Here is a 19287-nt window from a genome sequence, read left to right as displayed (position 1 = left end):
TTTTTTTTACTGAGGTATGCCACTGTCGTTGAGACAGCCTACATGGGGTCTTTGGTCTGTTCTCTGTACAGATGGCAAGATCCCTAATACTCTGAATGTCAGAAACCGATCTCATAAAGAGGTTGTTTGACCTTTCAGATTACCTCTCACATCACAGAGCTCAGAGTGTTCTTTCTTCATTTTCATTCCATTATGAAGGAACAAAAAGGAAGACGAATAAAGACATCGACACAAGCGAAGGATACTTTTTTCAATTACAAATTGGAATTAGATTACACTTCACTGTGACATCAGATATGGCTTGTTGTCTTTAAACTATATGAATACACTTCTCATACAGTGAAAGTCAATCAACACAGCTGGATCCAGTCCAGGATTCACCTTATTTGTTTACTAATTTGTCTGTCTGATTAGTTACTGTCTGATTTGTTTGGGCTAACATGGTTATTGAAATCTATCCACATACACATCTGTATAACTTCTGTATAACTCAGAGTGTTTTATCTTGGTTGTAATGGCTACAATTCCCCACAGCATCTGTCGAAACACAACCCAGGTTCTTTCATTGTGTGACTGAATCCAAGGTCGTGTTTACATTAGTGCTCTGTTCACACAGGACATATTTTGCTCATATAAGGCAAGATTCCCAGATGCGTGCCACATTCGGCCCTGGGCTCTGAGCACCACCTCCAGCCACAAGACAAGGGTTATGTTTTTATCATGCAACTGCAGACAAAAGATCAAACCAAAGTTCATTTAAATGTCTCAATTCAAATGTCATATACATTTTAATTATACCATTCTGATTTAGTTACGTGTCATTTCACTTATGCGTTTCAGGAAACGTTTCATTAGATTACCAATTTTGCTGAAAATGCCAGCAATGAAACTGATAGGTTAAAAGGAGATGCCATTTGGTTTACTTACTGTAAATCCCCTTCTCTTTGATACCTCAGAGAAAAGTGACTACCTGAAGTCAGTGACACATAATTGAAGAGCACATTATGCCAGACATTGTTTTCATGCTTCTCCTATCCCACAGACAGTATCTTGTGTGAAAGTCACATCCCCACCATGCAGAAGTCAGTCATGCAGATGACATGATGCCCATGGGATGGTTTTGCCATTCTGTTTAGTTAGTCTCTGAGAGAGCGAGAGATGAAGTGCAGAGGGAAACTTCCCTCGGGGTCTCTGACTCAACATGCTTAGCTGTTGTTGCTTTGGGTGCTCATTTAATTAGCGGGAATTAATGCTTCAAGTGGAATGTAAAATAATTGCAATTAATTAGGAATGTTTATTTTTGTTGTTTGTATTGCTGTTGTTTTTATTGTTTCTGAAGCTGGTGAAATGTAGTGTAATAAAGAAAGTGAATGACATAAGTTGATTCATTTGTTTATGGTTATTAGATATATAATAAAATTCATTCGGATCCTCATTAGCTTTTATTAGTATCCCCATTTGGTTTTGCCAGAGCAGCAGCTATTCTTCCTGGGGTCCACACAAAAACATAAAACACGACAAGTAACAAAACACTGATAGTCAAGAACAGTCACACAATTTTAAAATTCAATGAATTACAAGCAATACAAGTAAAGAATAACGTGTGATAGTGTGTCTGCGTGTGTTTGTCATTTCACAGTCCCTCTTGTGCCATGAGATGTTGTTTTATACATTTTTAAAGGTCATTTTGCTTTTGCTTGAGTAATAGGAGATGGAAGGGAGTTTAATGTGATCATGGCTCTGTATAATACTGTGCCTTGCCGTGAATTTGTTTTGGACCTGGGGACTGTGAAGAGACCCCTGGTGGTATGTCTTGTGGGGTACGTATGGGTGTCTGAGCTGTCAGTTATTTGATTATGATGACAATCTGGAATTTTCATCACAGTAATATTGCTCATAAAACTAGACAAGAAGCAGTTCGTGTTTCGTCAACCCTCAGCCAGGAAATACTCACCGTGCATGTTGTTGATGATAGTTCTGCATGCGCAGTGAAAGGGCAAGCTGCAACTTTGCTAGGTCTTTCTTTGCTTCACATATTCTGGATAGTGATCAAGATGGGACAAGACCAGAGCCTGAACAACTAGTACAGTTGATTTTAGTGTAAAAAACACAGAACACCTTGTTATAACAGACATACCTCTCTCCATCTTCACAACAACTCTGTCAATATGACTTGTCCATGATCATTTACCATCCAACCCAATACCTACGAGTTTAGCTTCCTCAACTTGCTCACTGGTCACATCCTAATGTCTCATGAATAAACCCCACAGTCTCACCATTTCTAAAACGTTTGAAAGACATACAGTCATTTTACCAATCCCAATAAATTCAATGATGTATGTCCAGGCCAAACAGAATTATATTACTTATTAAAATGTTCTCCGTTGGATCTTAACTAATAAAATCCAAATTGAATATTGGATGAATTATGTCATACTGCGAGAACGCACTAGAGCATTTCCTAGTCTGACGGTAATCTGTGAGGCATTGTCCACCTAATCAAATACAATGGCCATCATTGATCTGTCAGAGAAGCCTAATGCCAATTATATTATCTCTCGACAGAAGACACAAAGATCTCTATGTAGCTTCTAGTAGTCTGGAAGAGATACATGGGTAATATTTCTCATTGTTGCACAGATCATTTACCATGGGAGTCTCTGGTCAGTTACACTGTCTGTCCATCCAGCTTTACAATAACACACTCAATCAAAGGTTATTCATTTCAACCTGTCCATCAACTTGGCACGGGTTACTTTTTTTATTTGATCAGAAAGAACAAATTGGAAACAAAACCAGTCAACTAGTTAATAAGGGCTATTCTATATGTGTGATTATATAACAGTCAACTAGTTAAGGGCTATTCTATATGTGTGATTATATAACAGTCAACTAGTTAAGGGCTATTCTATATGTGTGATTATATAACAGTCAACTAGTTAATAAGGGCTATTCTATATGTGTGATTATATAACAGTCAACTAGTTAATAAGGGCTATTCTATATGTGTGATTATATAACAGTCAACTAGTTAATAAGGGCTATTCTATATGTGTGATTATATAACAGTCAACTAGTTAATAAGGGCTATTCTATATGTGTGATTATATAACAGTCAACTAGTTAAGAGCTATTCTATATGTGTGATTATATAACAGTCAACTAGTTAATAAGGGCTATTCTATATGTGTGATTATATAACAGTCAACTAGTTAATAAGGGCTATTCTATATGTGTGATTATATAACAGTCAACTAGTTAATAAGGGCTATTCTATATGTGTGATTATATAACAGTCAACTAGTTAAGAGCTATTCTATATGTGTGATTATATAACAGTCAACTAGTTAATAAGGGCTATTCTATATGTGTGATTATATAACAGTCAACTAGTTAAGGGCTATTCTATATGTGTGATTATATAACAGTCAACTAGTTAAGGGCTATTCTATATGTGTGATTATATAACAGTCAACTAGTTAAGGGCTATTCTATATGTGTGATTATATAACAGTCAACTAGTTAATAAGGGCTATTCTATATGTGTGATTATATAACAGTCAACTAGTTAAGGGCTATTCTATATGTGTGATTATATAACAGTCAACTAGTTAATAAGGGCTATTCTATATGTGTGATTATATAACAGTCAACTAGTTAAGGGCTATTCTATATGTGTGATTATATAACAGTCAACTAGTTAAGGGCTATTCTATATGTGTGATTATATAACAGTCAACTAGTTAAGGGCTATTCTATATGTGTGATTATATAACAGTCAACTAGTTAAGGGCTATTCTATATGTGTGATTATATAACAGTCAACTAGTTAATAAGGGCTATTCTATATGTGTGATTATATAACAGTCAACTAGTTAAGAGCTATTCTATATGTGTGATTATATAACAGTCAACTAGTTAATAAGGGCTATTCTATATGTGTGATTATATAACAGTCAACTAGTTAATAAGGGCTATTCTATATGTGTGATTATATAACAGTCAACTAGTTAAGCGCTATTCTATATGTGTGATTATATAACAGTCAACTAGTTAATAAGGGCTATTCTATATGTGTGATTATATAACAGTCAACTAGTTAAGGGCTATTCTATATGTGTGATTATATAACAGTCAACTAGTTAAGGGCTATTCTATATGTGTGATTATATAACAGTCAACTAGTTAATAAGGGCTGTTCTATATGTGTGATTATATAACAGTCAACTAGTTAATAAGGGCTATTCTATATGTGTGATTATATAACAGTCAACTAGTTAATAAGGGCTATTCTATATGTGTGATTATATAACAGTCAACTAGTTAATAAGGGCTATTCTATATGTGTGATTATATAACAGTCAACTAGTTAAGGGCTATTCTATATGTGTGATTATATAACAGTCAACTAGTTAATAAGGGCTATTCTATATGTGTGATTATATAACAGTCAACTAGTTAATAAGGGCTATTCTATATGTGTGATTATATAACAGTCAACTAGTTAAGGGCTATTCTATATGTGTGATTATATAACAGTCAACTAGTTAAGGGATATTCTATATGTGTGATTATATAACAGTCAACTAGTTAAGCGCTATTCTATATGTGTGATTATATAACAGTCAACTAGTTAAGGGCTATTCTATATGTGTGATTATATAACAGTCAACTAGTTAAGGGCTATTCTATATGTGTGATTATATAACAGTCAACTAGTTAAGGGCTATTCTATATGTGTGATTATATAACAGTCAACTAGTTAAGGGCTATTCTATATGTGTGATTATATAACAGTCAACTAGTTAAGGGCTATTCTATATGTGTGATTATATAACAGTCAACTAGTTAAGGGCTATTCTATATGTGTGATTATATAACGCTGCCATTTACAGGCAACCACCGACAAAAGGAGTTTTACAAAAGAAGAGAGAGAAAGAGTATCAGATACAAATGTATCAGTAATTCTAGCCAGATAAACACGACAGTTTTCTTTCACCACACAAGAGCACTACTACGCGCCATCTAGTCCCGCGTTGCCACAACTCCAAAATCACGTCGTCATCACACCTCCTGTTTTAGGGAATGCTGGTTCAAGACAAAGCTGCACGTCCTCGAATACCTGTCCTCTTACACACTTTCTCATTAAGACATTTGTGTATCAACATTTTTCCATAGACACCCCGCACATTGTTGTTCCCCACAACGTAAACACCGCGTCAAATATGGCTCTTTGATTGATGTTGCATAAATGGTTTAAATTTAACACCGGTTTCAACCACAAATCAACAAGAGGGTTTTACTGTTTGGTTGATTTTAAATGTAATTCATGTTTTCTGACAACAACAAATCAAATATTAATCCAAACGTGAAATATTTGCCCAGTGGGCTGTCTGTATAAACCTTTTTTAACCAAAGTAAGAATTATTAATATTTTCCTTCACTTTCTAAATATCTGCTATACTGGAAAAGAGGTTGGAGAGTTTATTTAGAGTAATATAACAGGTCCTACGTATTTTAGAAGCTCCCAACTGTGCCATGCAAAACCCGACTTGGAGGCACCCTGCACCCACAAGCTGTCCAGTCAACATCCTGACCCTAACATCCACCTACATAGAGGTGACTGCTTTCTAAATCAAGTCAACTTTGTTCAACAAGAGGCTAATATGACATCTTACAACCACCCTACTACTGATGACCCTCATCTGGATCAACCCTGGAATACAAAGGAATGAAAAAGCAAGGCTAAATTGATCACAGGGTAAAACACCACAGAAATAGATGAAAAGGTGGCTGATAATGTGACCTTATTGGCACCATATGGTCATGTTTATTTCACAGTCAAATGGGAATACTTCAATTGAAAATCGGAAAGGATAGGGTGGCATTCACTTATATACTCATGTGCAGCAAGATAACAACGACACCAAAGACGTCCAATCAAACAGGAGAGACAGACAGGCAGCCAGTCACAGCAGAGAGTATTGATATGCAGACATCATCACATAGCTGCGTTACATAGCAATCTACAGCCACTAAAAAACATTTTCTCAGTTAAAAAGGGGATTCAAGACTGAACGGCCTGTTGACCATGTGGTTTATTGTCCTGGATTAGTGGGACCATTATGAGATACAGCATTAAAGAGCGTTTGTACCTATGCTTGGTGTTCACCTCTCAGGGAACCAAGTCTCACATACCATGTTAGTACATGGATGAACAGAAATTGGTATCACTCATTCTTTTTTTTACACAAAGGCTCCAGGACACCACAGAGGAGAAGTGGCACTATAATACCAGTCTTGCGTGAATCATTACATTACATTAGAGGCCTATTAACCAAGGAGGAGTCACTTTCATTCCACTAGCCAACACAACGGCCCTCTTCTCTGAGCCACGTCCTGCTCCAGTGGTCACACTGCCACTGAGGACCAGGGCTCAATGCACATTCAATATAACCCAATCCTTCTCATCTTCAAGTCTCTTCTACGTGCAAACTTCTCTCTTACCCTCTCCACTACTAGATCCCCTTGGCTTGTAGGACATGCGTCACCTTTTGGTGCTCTCAATACATTCACTTTAAGGGAAACAAAATGTGACATTTACATGCTGCTCTGCTTCTAAAATGGTGGGTAATAGGCTATATATACTGGTGCGTCACTTAAAGGGTAATTAGAGAGACATAAATGAGATGCCGCACAGTCATGGTGTCCTCCAGGTCAGGGGAGCTCAGCTTCTCCTCATATCAACCATTTCAATGAAGGTTTGAGATACTCAACTGGGTGTACTGGAATAGAAGGGGAGAAATATCTACCAAAGTGTGACCGGGATCAAAGTCTCTGGATGAAATGGTTAACAACATTGTGTTGGAATGGTAGATCACAGCACATCAACTTTTTCATCTACATTTTTAGTGTGGTGTGTGTATCGGTCCGGAAGTCCCTCCAACAAATGTATTTTGTACAGCAGCTGTTGTCATGGTGATTGGCAGGGATGGATCCTGTAGCTCCATGTAATGGTTTTAAATGTAGTCCATGATGTCCAATCACATAGGATATACTGTGATGAGAGGGAGGGTAAACGTAAAGGCTGGTCCAATAAGGTAGGATCCTAGTGCATCACAGTAGATCCTTGGAGTGATCAAGCGGGAGTGGAATCCTGGGAAGGCCCCAGTTAGGAGTGGTAAGACTATGGTGTTCCTGGATTTTTGCCCAGTGGGTGAGGCTGACTGTCATTGGAGGGTTGACTCGGGGGTCCCTCCCTTCAAGGAGTGGCCGGCCCAGATTAGTGTGCAGGCCATTTTAAGTGGAGTGGTCAGTTGGGCAGATCCAAAGGGAGTGGTACAATGCGGGGTAAAAAGATCATGGTGCTTTCATCATGACAGAAGTGGTCAGTTGAGTGTGGAATCCAGTAGGAGTGGTACAGCTGATACAGTTGTCTTGTTGTGACTGGGGGGGTCAGATAGAGCTGGAGACCAGTGTGGTTGTATTATGGCGTCTGTATTCAGATGAAGGTGGAGTCCATGGTGCTGCTGTCGTGCGTGCTCCGGGCGCGAGCCTCAAACAGCTGTTTGATCAGAGCAGACTTCTCCTGCTCCAGCTGAGTGATGCGCTTACCCTTATCAGTCACCTCCTGCGCCGGGGACGGAGGACGAGAGACATGGACAGGGGAGAAGATAGTTTGGAGTTTAAACAAGCCTGTACATTAAAAGGAGTTGACATACAGCTTCAATGCAGCAGGGAGAAGAGATAGGTAGAGGTCAGACCATCATAAAGGGACGGTGGTGAGGTGTACAGGAAATCTGTACATTTACAGTATATTGACATGACATGTTCAGTTTACCTGGGTGAGAAGGCGGTTCTGGTACTTTAGTCTCTGAATGGCTTGTGGGGGGGCAGGAGGCTGGGAGCTGGAGGAGATCACCGTGGGCTGGGAGCTGGAGGAGATCACCGTGGGCTGGGAGCTGGAGGAGATCACCGTGGGCTGGGAGCTGGAGGAGATCACCGTGGGCTGGGAGCTGGAGGATGGGAAAGACTGCTAAGAGGGAGAGAAAGAAAGATTATTCCCCACGAATTACCATGTTTCAGTAGCGACTCTAGTGTTTAGGCTTGACTATACTCTCTTTCTAAAACATAGAACAACCTCTCAACATCTAATTGCCACTGAGAGGACTCCAGTAAGAGGAAAATAAGTCCCTTCACAATTACTGTGGAATTCAATTTGACCTTAGAAATTACACAGTCATATGAGACAACCATCCCCCGTTTTTAGAGAAGTGCGGACGCTCAGTTAGACGAAGTCAGGCAAGGTGTCTTATTTCAAGACTCACCGCTCCAGAGCAGGAAATTAGGTCATTAAGGCAACGGTTGACTTCCTGCAGCTTGGGAAGCAGAACATTCATGTAACTTTGTTTCTGGGATTCTGTGAAGAAATCCTGGTGGGAGAGAGAAAGAGAGTAAGAACTGGACAGTTTCAGATAATTCACTGTATCATCCATTCCTACTAAATTGTATACATGCCTTGGGTCATGTTCGTTAGGGCATGCAACGGAAAACGAAAAGGAGCGTTTCTTATTGAACCTCAATAGTAGTCCCTCCCTGTTTCAGTTTGTTTCCGTCTGTTTGTTGCCTAATGAACAGTCGTTACCGTGCAGTGGTTGCTTTGGCCCACGTGCCTCTGTCTCTCTGTGACGTTGTGGATGTGGGTCTGGTACCACTCTCTAGCCCGCTCCACCACGTCCAGACCGGCCAGAAGAGAGTCCTTCTCCTGCTCCAACTCCTTCATCTGCTTCAGCTGGAGGGAGGGGGGAAAGGGAGTCAAATTCTCTCTTACTGTCATCGTCAACATGGGTCACTTACCTGACGTCATTTGGCGAACCTGGCTCCTCAAGCTTATACTCATCCTGAGCCCCCCAAAAAGCTTGCATGTCAATATTTATGATGTTTATGTTGTTTTGGGTTACTTGGAAAATCTGCACCCTTTTATTTGCACATTTGTCTGCCGCTTTTGTTCCGAGACGATGGCACCGGGCCAATTGTGCCGGAGTGGTACCCTGACCTCAACAGGAGACAATGTTAAGAGCAGCGATCAGCCCGGCGCCATGGCAACCATGCAGAGACCTAAGAATGGGTAAACAGTAGCCACTACAACAGGTCGTCCTGTCCCAGTGACCGGTAGACAGCATTGAGTTCTGCTGACCATCCTATCCTCCAGTACCACAGCAGAGGCCCCATCCCTGGCATTCAGCCACCCTCTCTATACACTATCACCGCTGGGGAAACCATGTCTGTACAAAGGCCTTGTTCCCAATGACATAATGCAATGGCCAAACCAACCAGTATTGTCAAAGTCTACTCATACTGTTGTTGTTGTTATCTGATCTGGACTGTAATTAGCCAGGGTAAACCTCTTGTGCCATCACTGCATACTAAACACATTTCCCCTTTCAGCTCTGGCCATGCTGGGTTGAATGGGAGCTGCAAACAGAGGAGAGGAGAGCGAGGGATGAAAGAGAGAGAGAGAGAGAGCAGAGAGAGGTGGGGGGGTGGGGTTGTGCCTGGAATGAAGCGCGACCCAGAGTGTCAGGCTGTGTTTGTGTGGTGGGCCACAGGCAGGGAAAATCTGCTCTGTAAAGAGGGGGGGGGGGGGGGAACACAGAACAGGGGGAGGAAAAGTTGCAGAGGGGAGAGGGGGGTAAGGGAGGGGGGAGCTGGCTGACAAAGCTAACATCACCAGGGCTGCAGGTGGCCAAGCAGTTAAGAGCGTAACCGAGAGGTCTGTGGTTTGAATTCCCGAGCCGACGGTGTGCCCTTGAGCAAGACACCTAACCTCAATTGCTCCTGTAAGGTCGCTCTGGATAAGAGCGTCTGCTAAATGACTTGAACGTAAATGTTAAAATGACACAGCATTCGACACCGGCATGACACAGCTGATGTTGTCGTCTCTAAAATCACAAAGTACAATATCATGGGCATCAGGATAATCCAAACAGTACAAACTACACCTGCTAGGACTAGAGGAACAAATATTACAACCAGGAGTTTACTGCTTATCAACAAGACCAACTGAAGCTGCCACTTTCCACTAGCTTCAACAACACATCAACCGCACACACAGAACTGATCAACCGCACACACAGAACTGATCAACCGCACACACAGAACTGATCAACCGCACACACAGAACTGTCAAATATTCAGCTGGTTGACAAGCGGTTCTCTCTCCCTGACTCTGCTCAGAACTCTATAGTTACATTTTGACACAGCTCAACACACATCTGCAAGCCTGTAATAGACATACACATACATGGAAACAGCTCAATGACCAAACAAGACTCTGCTTTTACTTCTCTTTCCTGGCCTCTCTCCTCGAGTTGTTCTCACTCACCCCGAGGAAAAAGTGCAGCGCATTGCTGCTGTACAGACTGCTGCTGAGAGGGATGAAGACAGTGGTGTAGGCTGCCCAGACAGCTGTCCAGGCTGGGCCGGGTGGGCCAAGCGAATCCCCTGCTTCCAGGCCCCTGGGCCCGACCCGGCTCATTACAATGAGGACAGGCGGCCAGAGGGGGGGAAGGGGAGCAGCTCCCTCTACGACCGCACACAGAGAACGAGTGGAAGGAGAGGAGAAGACAGAGAGAGGGGGATAAAGTAGGGCTCAGAGAGGAATCAGAGGTAGGGGGACAGAAAGAGAGAAAAAGAGGGCGAGTGAAAGAGAGAGGAGGCATGGAAAGGGGGCAGGAGATTGGGAGGGCCACAGGGGAAGAGGGGTGGGACTGAGTGAAAGGTGGGAGGGGTGTAGGGAGAGGGGTTGAATGGGGGAGGTAATGGTGGGTGTTGGCCAACAGAAACAAAGTGACCTCCAGCAGTTGCAGTCTGTACAGAACAGATAGGCCTGTTTATCCATGAAACTGTTCTCCACCTCTAGATAAAAAGTTGAACTGACCCCTAACACAAACCCGATCACTGACCACCAGTATGAGACCACTTTCACGTTGTCTGTGGACCACAAAATACCTGTTTTCACTGGCAGTGAGAACATGGTTGTTTGACCGCCTCTCTAAAAACTGTGCATAATGCAACAGAGTGTGTGTGTGTGTGTGTGTGTGTGTGTGTGTGTGTGTGTGTTAGCGGGCGTGAGTACCATTCCATAATCCACCCCGTTGGTGATGGTGTGGCGTCTCTGCTCATCTCGGCTCCGCCCATGGCGTCTGGAGACAGTGAATCCCGTGGCTGACTCACTCTGGGACCTCGGTAACCCAGCCTCCACAATACCTGGACCAGAAATTGGGCAGGAATGGGTGGTCAGAAAGGTTTTTTGCGGATTTCACCAACTGACATCCAGGTCTGGTCTGGAACACAGCTATCAACTGTCTGGTTAGTACAACTATGCTTTGGGTACCTGGATAATTAATACATACAATGTAAACATACCCATTTGATGTGAGGAAGAACAAACTTGTCTGCACTTCTATAATGTTAGTATGAAATACATAGAGCTAGATGGACATGAAAGCCAGAGATAACATCTGAGAGAAGTTCTGACTCACTCTGTTGTGTTCAGTGCATCACGGTTTCCATCTATGATAGAACTGAACTGTCCCCCAGCCAACAATCAAAAGAGATCAGACTAACACATTGCCACCAAAAAAAACAAATCCTGTGTGTGTCGAATCAAATCAAATTTTATTTGTCACTTGCTTTGTAAACAACAAGTGTAGACTAACAGTGAAATGCTTACTTACGGGCTCTTCCCAACAATGCAGAGAACATTTTGAAAAATTATTTAAAAAATAACGAGGAACAAACACAAAATGAGCAACGACAACTTGGCTATATACATGGGGTAACAAGTCAATGTACAGGATTAGGAGATAAATGAAGTACTATGTACATATAGGTAGGGGTAAAGTAACTAGGCAACAGGATAGATAATAAACAGAGTAGCAGCAGCATACAGTAAGTGATGAATCAAATGAGGGTCAATGCAGTCTGGGTAGCTATTTGGTTAACTATTTAGCAGTCCCATGGCATTGGGGGTAAATGTTGTTCAGGATCCTGTTGGTATGAGACTTGGTGCATCGGTACTGCTTGCCGTGCGGTAGCAGAGAGAACAGTCTATGACTGTGTGTGTGTATATGAGTGAGTGAGTGAGTGTGTGCGTGAACGAGGGAGAACACGAGAGAGAAAGAGTCAGAGAGAGAGAAAAGGGAGGCCACTACTCAGAATAGTGAAATCTGTAAACCCTGCAGTGCCGCTGGTGGCCACACGAGGGCGCTAACCTCCCTCCCTGCTAACCTTAAAACCCCTATCTGGTTGGGTTGTATTAAATGGGGATAAATGACAATTCTGAGGGAAGATGAGAATAAAATGTAAGAACTTACGTATAGAAAAACAGTTCAGGTGATAGTTGATAACAGAGCAGAGAAAACATGACACGTTTCCATGTTGTATCCGGACTCCCAGAAATCCTGTTAATCGGTAACTGGAGAGATAGTTCCTTGAGGGCAGGAGTATGCGGGGTTCAGAGAGGTGGAGGGAAATATGTAGAGCACCTAGTTTAGTGGCTCTAGATAATCTTCAAGTTGGACTGTGGCACCCAAAGAGGATACTGTTTACCAGTGTAGGTAAGCCTCATTTGCATGCCTTGAAACAGCATTGCTAATTGAAAGACAGCCTAATGGCCATTTCTACTTTTTTTGTAGAAATAACACAAGGAATAAATATAAAAATAATAACGCAAGGAATAAATACACAATGAGTAATGATAACTTGCCTATATACATGGGATACCAGTACAGAGTTGATGTGCAGGGGTACGAGATAATTGAGGTAGATATGTACATATAGGTAGAGATAAAGTGACTAGGCAACAGGATAGATAATAAACAGTAACAGCAGTGAATGTGATGAGTCAAAAGAGTTAGTACAAAAACGGTCAATACAGATAGTCCGGGTAGCTATTGGTTAACTGTTTAACTAACTATTTAGCAGTCTTGTGGCTTGGGGGTAGAAGCTGTTCAGGGTCCTGTTGGTTCCAGACTTGGTGCATCGGTACCGTTTGCTGTGCGGTAGCAGAGAGAACAGTCTATGACTTGTGTGGCTGGAGTCTTTGACAATTTTTAGGGCTTTCCTCTGACAGACACCTGGTATAGAGGTCCTGGATGGCAGGGAGCTCGGCCCCAGTTATGTACTGGGATGTACGCACTACCCTCTGTAGCGCCTTGCGTCTGATGCCAAACAGTTGCCATACTAAGCGCTGATGCAGCTAGTCAAGATGCTCTCAATGCTGCAGCTGTAGAACTTTTTGAGGATCTGAGGGCCTATGGTGAATCTTTTCAGCATCCTGAGGGGGAAGAGGCGTTGCAGTGCCCTCTTCACGGCTGGGTTGATGTGTGTGGACCATGATAATTCCTTAGTGATGTGGGCACCAAGGAACTTGAAGCTCTCAACCTGTTCCACAACAGACCCTTTGATGTGGATGTGGGCATCCTCGGTCCTCCGTTTCCTGTAGTCCACGATCAGCTCCTTTGTCTTGCTGACGTTGAGGGAGAGGTTGTTGTCCTGCCACCACACTGCCAGGTCTCTGACCTCCTCCCTGTAGGCTGGTCTCATCGTCATCGGTGATCAGGCCTACCACGTTGTGTCATCTGCAAACTTAATGATGGTGTTGGAGTTGTGGGCGGTCATGTAGTTGTGGGTGAACCAGGGAGTACAGGAGGTGACTAAGCACACCCCCCTGAGGGGCCCTCGTGTTGAAGGTCAGCGTGGCGGAGTTGTTGTTGCCTACCCTAACCACTTGGGGGCGGCCCGTCAGGAAGGATTCAGTTGTAGAGGGAGGTGTTTAATCCCAGGATCCTTAGTTTAGCGATGAGTTTGAAGGGCACAATGGTGTTGAACACGGAGCTGTATTCAACGAACTGCATTCTCACATAGGTGTTCCTTTTGTTCAGGAGGGAAAGGGCAGTGTGGAGTGCAATAGAGATTGCGGCATCTGTGGATCTTTTGAAGCGGTATACTAATTGGAGGGGGTCCAGGGTGTCTGGGATGATGGTGTTGATGTGAGCCATGACCAGCCTTTCAAAAAATGTCATGGCTACAGATGTGAGTGCTACGGGGCGATAGTCATTCAGACAGGTTACCTTGGCATTCTTGAGCACAGGGACTGGTGGTGTGCTTGAAACATGTAGGTATTACCGACTGGGTCAGGGAGAGGTTGAAAATGTCAGTGAAGACACTTGCCAGCTGGTCCCATTACGTGTCCTGGTAATCCGTCTGGCCCTTCAGCCTTGAGAATGTTAACCTGTTTAAAGGTCTTACACACATCGGCTACAGAGAGTGTGATCACACAGTCATCCGGAAACAGCTGGTGCTCTCATGCATAGTTCAGCGTTGCTAGCCTCGAAGCGCGCATAGAAAGTATTTAGCTGGTAGGCACTGGACAGCTCACGGCTGGGTTTCCGTTTGTAATCCATGATAGTGTGCAAGTCCTGCCACATCCGACGAGCGTCAGAGCTGGTGTAGTAGGATTCGATCTTGGTCCTGTATTGACACTTTGCCTGTTTAACGGTTCGTCGGAGGGCGTAGCGGGATTAGCTCATTGAAACCGGCAGATCTAGCCTTTAGCTCAATGTGGATGTTGGCTGTAATCTATGGCTTCTGGTTGAGATATGTATGTACAGTCACTGAGGGGACAAAGTTATCGATGCATTTATTAATGAAGCAGGTGACTGATGTGGTAAACTCCTCAATGCCATCGGATGAATGCCAGAACATATTCCAGTCTGTGCTAGTGAAACAGTCCTATAGCTTAGCATCTGCTTCATCAGAGCACTTCCGTATTGATTATGTCACTGGTACTTCCTGTTTGAGTTTTTGCTTTTAAGCAGGAATCAGAAGGATAGAGTTATGGTCAGATTTGCCAAATGGAGGGTGAGGGAGAGCTTTGTATGCGTCTCTGTGTGTGGAGTAAATGTGATTTCAGTTTTCTTGAATTAAAGTCACCGGCCACTAGGAGCGCCTCCTCTGGGTGAGCATTTTCTTGTTTGCTTATGGCCTTATACAGCTCATTGAGTGCGGTCTTAGTGCCAGCATCGGTTTGTGGTGGTAAATAGACAACTACGTAAAATAAAGATGAAAACTCTGTTGGTAAATAATGTGGTCTACAGCTTATCATGAGGTATTCTAACTCAGGCGAGCCGAACCTCCAGACTTCCTTAATATTACAGATTGTGGACAAGTTGTTGTTAACAAAGAGACATACACCACCTCCTCTGAGCTTCTCCAAACGGTCTCTGGCTCCAGAGACAGTTTTTCCAGAGGTGAGTTGTTCCTCACGCCTCATGGGTAATTTGCAGTCAGACGGGTCGGAAAGGCCAGCTCTGACAAGCTCTCTCTCGCTCTCTCTGTCCAACCACTTCCACACAGCCTACCCTGCCTGCGTGGCTGCCTACAGTTCACTGCTCAAATACACAGAGATAGAACAGCAGGCACTGCAGCCATGAAAAATGCCCAATCTTTCCTCATCTTTTTTCAGCATTGTATAGCATGGACTTCATGTCGCCCACACAGTGACATTGTCCAGAAGCTGCCTTTAAGAGTGTGGGAAATATTTCATGGTGTTCCAGTAAAGTGATACTTGTTATTATGCCTTTCTTTCAGCTTAACTTTGGCAGGGCACTAAAGCATTGGGGTCAGTAGCTCTGTTAAACATAGTCCACTGTCCAGCTCCAGCCACTGGCCCATTACCCTGCTCCAACACCACATCAGCCTCTTCACATTACCCTGCTCCAACACCACATCTGCCTCTTCACATTACCCTGCTCCAACACCACATCTGCCTCTTCACATTACCCTGCTCCAACACCACATCTGCCTCTTCACATTACCCTGCTCCAACACCACATCAGCCTCTTCACATTACCCTGCTCCAACACCACATCTGCCTCTTCACATTACCCTGCTCCAACACCACATCAGCCTCTTCACATTACCCTGCTCCAACACCACATCAGCCTCTTCACATTACCCTGCTCCAACACCACATCAGCCTCTTCACATTACCCTGCTCCAACACCACATCTGCCTCTTCACATTACCCTGCTCCAACACCACATCTGCCGCTTCACATTACCCTGCTCCAACACCACATCTGCCTCTTCACATTACCCTGCTCCAACACCACATCTGCCTCTTCACATTACCCTGCTCCAACACCACATCAGCCTCTTCACATTACCCTGCTCCAACACCACATCTGCCTCTTCACATTACCCTGCTCTAACACCACATCTGCCTCTTCACATTACCCTGCTCCAACACCACATCAGCCTCTTCACATTACCCTGCTCCAACACCACATCAGCCTCTTCAATGAGTTCCACAGCCGGGCAGACATGACCTCTCTCCATGATTTTGGACATCCCCCAAGAGTCTGCATCCCAAATAGCACTCTATTTCCTATATAGTGCACTAGTTTTGACCAGGACCAAGTAGTGCACTATGTAGGGAATAGGATGCCATTTGTAACGCAGAGAGAGCGAGAGAAGAGAGAGCAGGGTAATGGTAGCTTGGCCAGGGGTGGGCAGGATTTCACCGCTGCAGTGCCTCAATTACTCTGCACGTAATCTGTGCTAATCCAGCGGGTTTGCTGGGGGAGATTACATTGCCATTCACCACCCTCTCCAATCCCATGGCTCTACAGAGAGTAGTGGGTAGAGTGGGTCTGTGGCACTGATATAAGTAGCTAGCCAGGGCCTCCAGGCTGCTTCATGGACACTGTTATAGCTCCAGACAGTCCCAGTTATAGATACAGACAGGCTTGGACTCAGCAGGGCCATTAGAGAGAGAGAGAAAGCGAGAGAGAGAGGGGGTGCCTGTGTGCACATAGGAGAGCAAGAGAGCTGGATTATCTCCATAGCTTTCCCGACTTGAGTGAACACAGGTCAGTCTAATGAGGGAGACCAGGAAAGGACCAGGAAAGGTTGGGCTGATGATCCCAATAGGAGGAGCCCAGAGCCCAGTCTAAACTCTGGCTAAGCATCCAGAAGAATTTGAGACATGATCTGTGACTCACTCTGAATGAGCTGGAGGTCAATTATTCAATTGCACACTCTTCACTGCAGCAGAGAGATTTGAGAGGCATACCAGGGCTCAGTACCAGATCAATGTGCAGGGGTATGAGGTCATTGAGGTAGATATGTACATATAGGCACCAGGATAGATACTCATAAGAGTAAAATAAGAATAGAGTAGCAGCAGCATATATGATGTGTGAAAGTGTGTGTATGTCCTCATTGGTTTTTAGGAGCATATACCCACGGGGGTGATTGAAAGATGAACTGAGGTCCACTCTCCAGTCCAGTTGGTGGTGGTAATTCACCTTAAAGTTGGTTGCCAACCGCCATATAAAGTCCAAAGAAAAATAAGTAGCCTGAAGGAGGAGAGATTACTAGAAACAAACTCAGTTTACCCTTTTATCTGTGGATTAATTGTTGGAGTAATGGACTTTGTGCATTTCAGGTAAAATAACAACCCAATGTTTATATCGCAGGACAAATTAGCTAGCAACAGCAAGCTAGGTAGCTAAATTGCCATGCATGTTTAATGCTTTTCAACCTAGTCTAGTCAGCATGTGATGCTAAACATGTAACCTGGTGCTAGTGCTGCAGTTGTTTAGTGATGACAGTCTGGTACAGAAGTGTGTGTAATGGGTGTGTGTGTGTTTCCTACACTACCTCCACACCTGGGTCAATGAGACTGAGGCAGCAGAATAGCCCTGACCTGTTTATACCCCACTTGATCTTATTGCTCAGGACGATTACTGATCGCTTAGCATAGTGAGAAACAAAATTCATACACATAGGGGAGAGAAAGATGGATAGAGATGATGGAAGACTGGTCCTGATTTTATTGATCTTGATAATCAAACTTACTTGGTTTTTGAAGACTTGATGACTCGAGAGCAAGGGACTCTGTGGACCTCACCCGACTCTGCTGTGGATGCGCCTGCTTCCCCCTCCGAACCGAATCCACTCGATATGAACCGCTTTCGGGCACAATGGTTATCCGTTCCAAACTTCTGCCTGTTCTCTCATAACCCGTATTGGTGTAACGCATGGGACCACCTACGACCGAGGTGACTGGTGGGTATCCAGTGTTCCCCTCATTATGTCTGGACCGACTCTGAAGTGAGGACGCGCGTTTGTGATGCGTATTTGTCCCGTTGCTTGGACCCAGTGGGCGAACTTTGTTTTCAATCCGAGTTCCGACAGAGCAGGTAGAGAGCGGGGCAGGTTTTTGCGCTGGCATATGGTGCCGTTTGGAGTGCAGGAGTTCTTGTTTCGGGTGCAGGGAAACCTGAGCCTTTATGTGGTTGTTGTTATCCGGGTTCGGCATGGAGTATCGCAGCCCCGCCACGAAGCGCTCAAATGACAGACAACCATGCGGTGGGGCCACCCGCCTCAGACACTCCAGAACCCCGCCGGGCAAATCATGAGTATCTGCCCCATGCCATCTACTCTCAATCTCCGATATGTGCACATACCCTCTCTTCCCATCATCAAGGATGTCAAAGAGTGTCCTCAAACTGTGTAAAAAGGCTTTGGGTAACCCATCTGTTGAATATTCAGTGTCTTTGGGCTGCATTTTACCGGTTATGCCTGTCTTGCCTTGTCTTCTTGTGCCAATCCTACCGTTAATTGTCGACGGCCCGTTCAATTTGCAGCTACGATCAGTATCAGTTGCTATCAAAGCCATGAAGTTATCAATCGTTGAATTGAATGATGGCAAAATCAAACCTCACCAAGATATATCTACTAATGTGGTTATAACCAACGTCTTATTACTTTACGCGTGATACAAAAATACATGTGTTTATAAGTAGCCTACCCTACCTGTCTTTATAGACTATATTTCTCCAAAATAGATTAGAAATTCGACCAGCTTTCCTTTATGCCTTCGCTTAACGAAAGTATCTACTTTCCCTCCCAAGTCTTGGGGCTCCAGCATACCTTTTTCAATAGGACCGCCCTTCAAACGTCTGCGCAGATTTGTCCAGGGACGCAGCCATTGGTCATGGTCAGAATTGCCGTGAGCTTATTGGTTGGAGGTTGTGGAAGGCAGAAGTTTGAGTTGTGCTTTTGTTATTCATAAAGCCGGACGTTATTCACCCTCGGATTCATACCCTACCCGCAGGAGAAAAAAAATTGTGGGGAAATATGTTTCTTTACCCTCCCTACATGTGGGTTTTATTGTTTAAAAAAAACAGAGGCAGTCTTTTTACAATATGTT

General features: G+C 43.7%; 1 protein-coding gene across 4 annotated transcripts; it reads right to left on the bottom strand.

Moving 5' to 3' along the window:
* Positions 1 to 5793: 5793 nt before the first annotated feature.
* Positions 5794 to 19013, bottom strand: LOC106563299 (suppressor APC domain-containing protein 2). Of its 4 annotated transcripts, none has more exons than XM_082958162.1 (7): positions 17931 to 19012; positions 11141 to 11271; positions 8648 to 8794; positions 8331 to 8435; positions 8027 to 8038; positions 7844 to 7972; positions 5794 to 7633 (listed from the first exon to the last, which is right to left on the bottom strand). In XM_082958162.1, the coding sequence occupies exons 1-7, from the start codon at positions 18751 to 18753 to the stop codon at positions 7505 to 7507; spliced, it is 1476 nt and encodes a 491-aa protein (XP_082814288.1). In that variant the 5' UTR covers positions 18754 to 19012; the 3' UTR covers positions 5794 to 7504. The 4 variants fall into 4 exon arrangements, with proteins under 4 accessions (XP_082814288.1, XP_082814289.1, XP_013984261.2 ...); XM_082958163.1 differs by having other exon boundaries at positions 8027 to 8035; XM_014128786.3 differs by having other exon boundaries at positions 7844 to 8035; positions 17931 to 19013.
* Between the last annotated feature and the right edge of the window lie 274 nt (positions 19014 to 19287).

This window comes from Salmo salar, chromosome 11, assembly GCF_965601325.2.
Source record: "Salmo salar chromosome 11, fSalSal1, whole genome shotgun sequence".
Classification (NCBI taxonomy): domain Eukaryota; kingdom Metazoa; phylum Chordata; class Actinopteri; order Salmoniformes; family Salmonidae; genus Salmo; species Salmo salar.
This window is presented reverse-complemented; position numbering and strand designations above follow the sequence as displayed.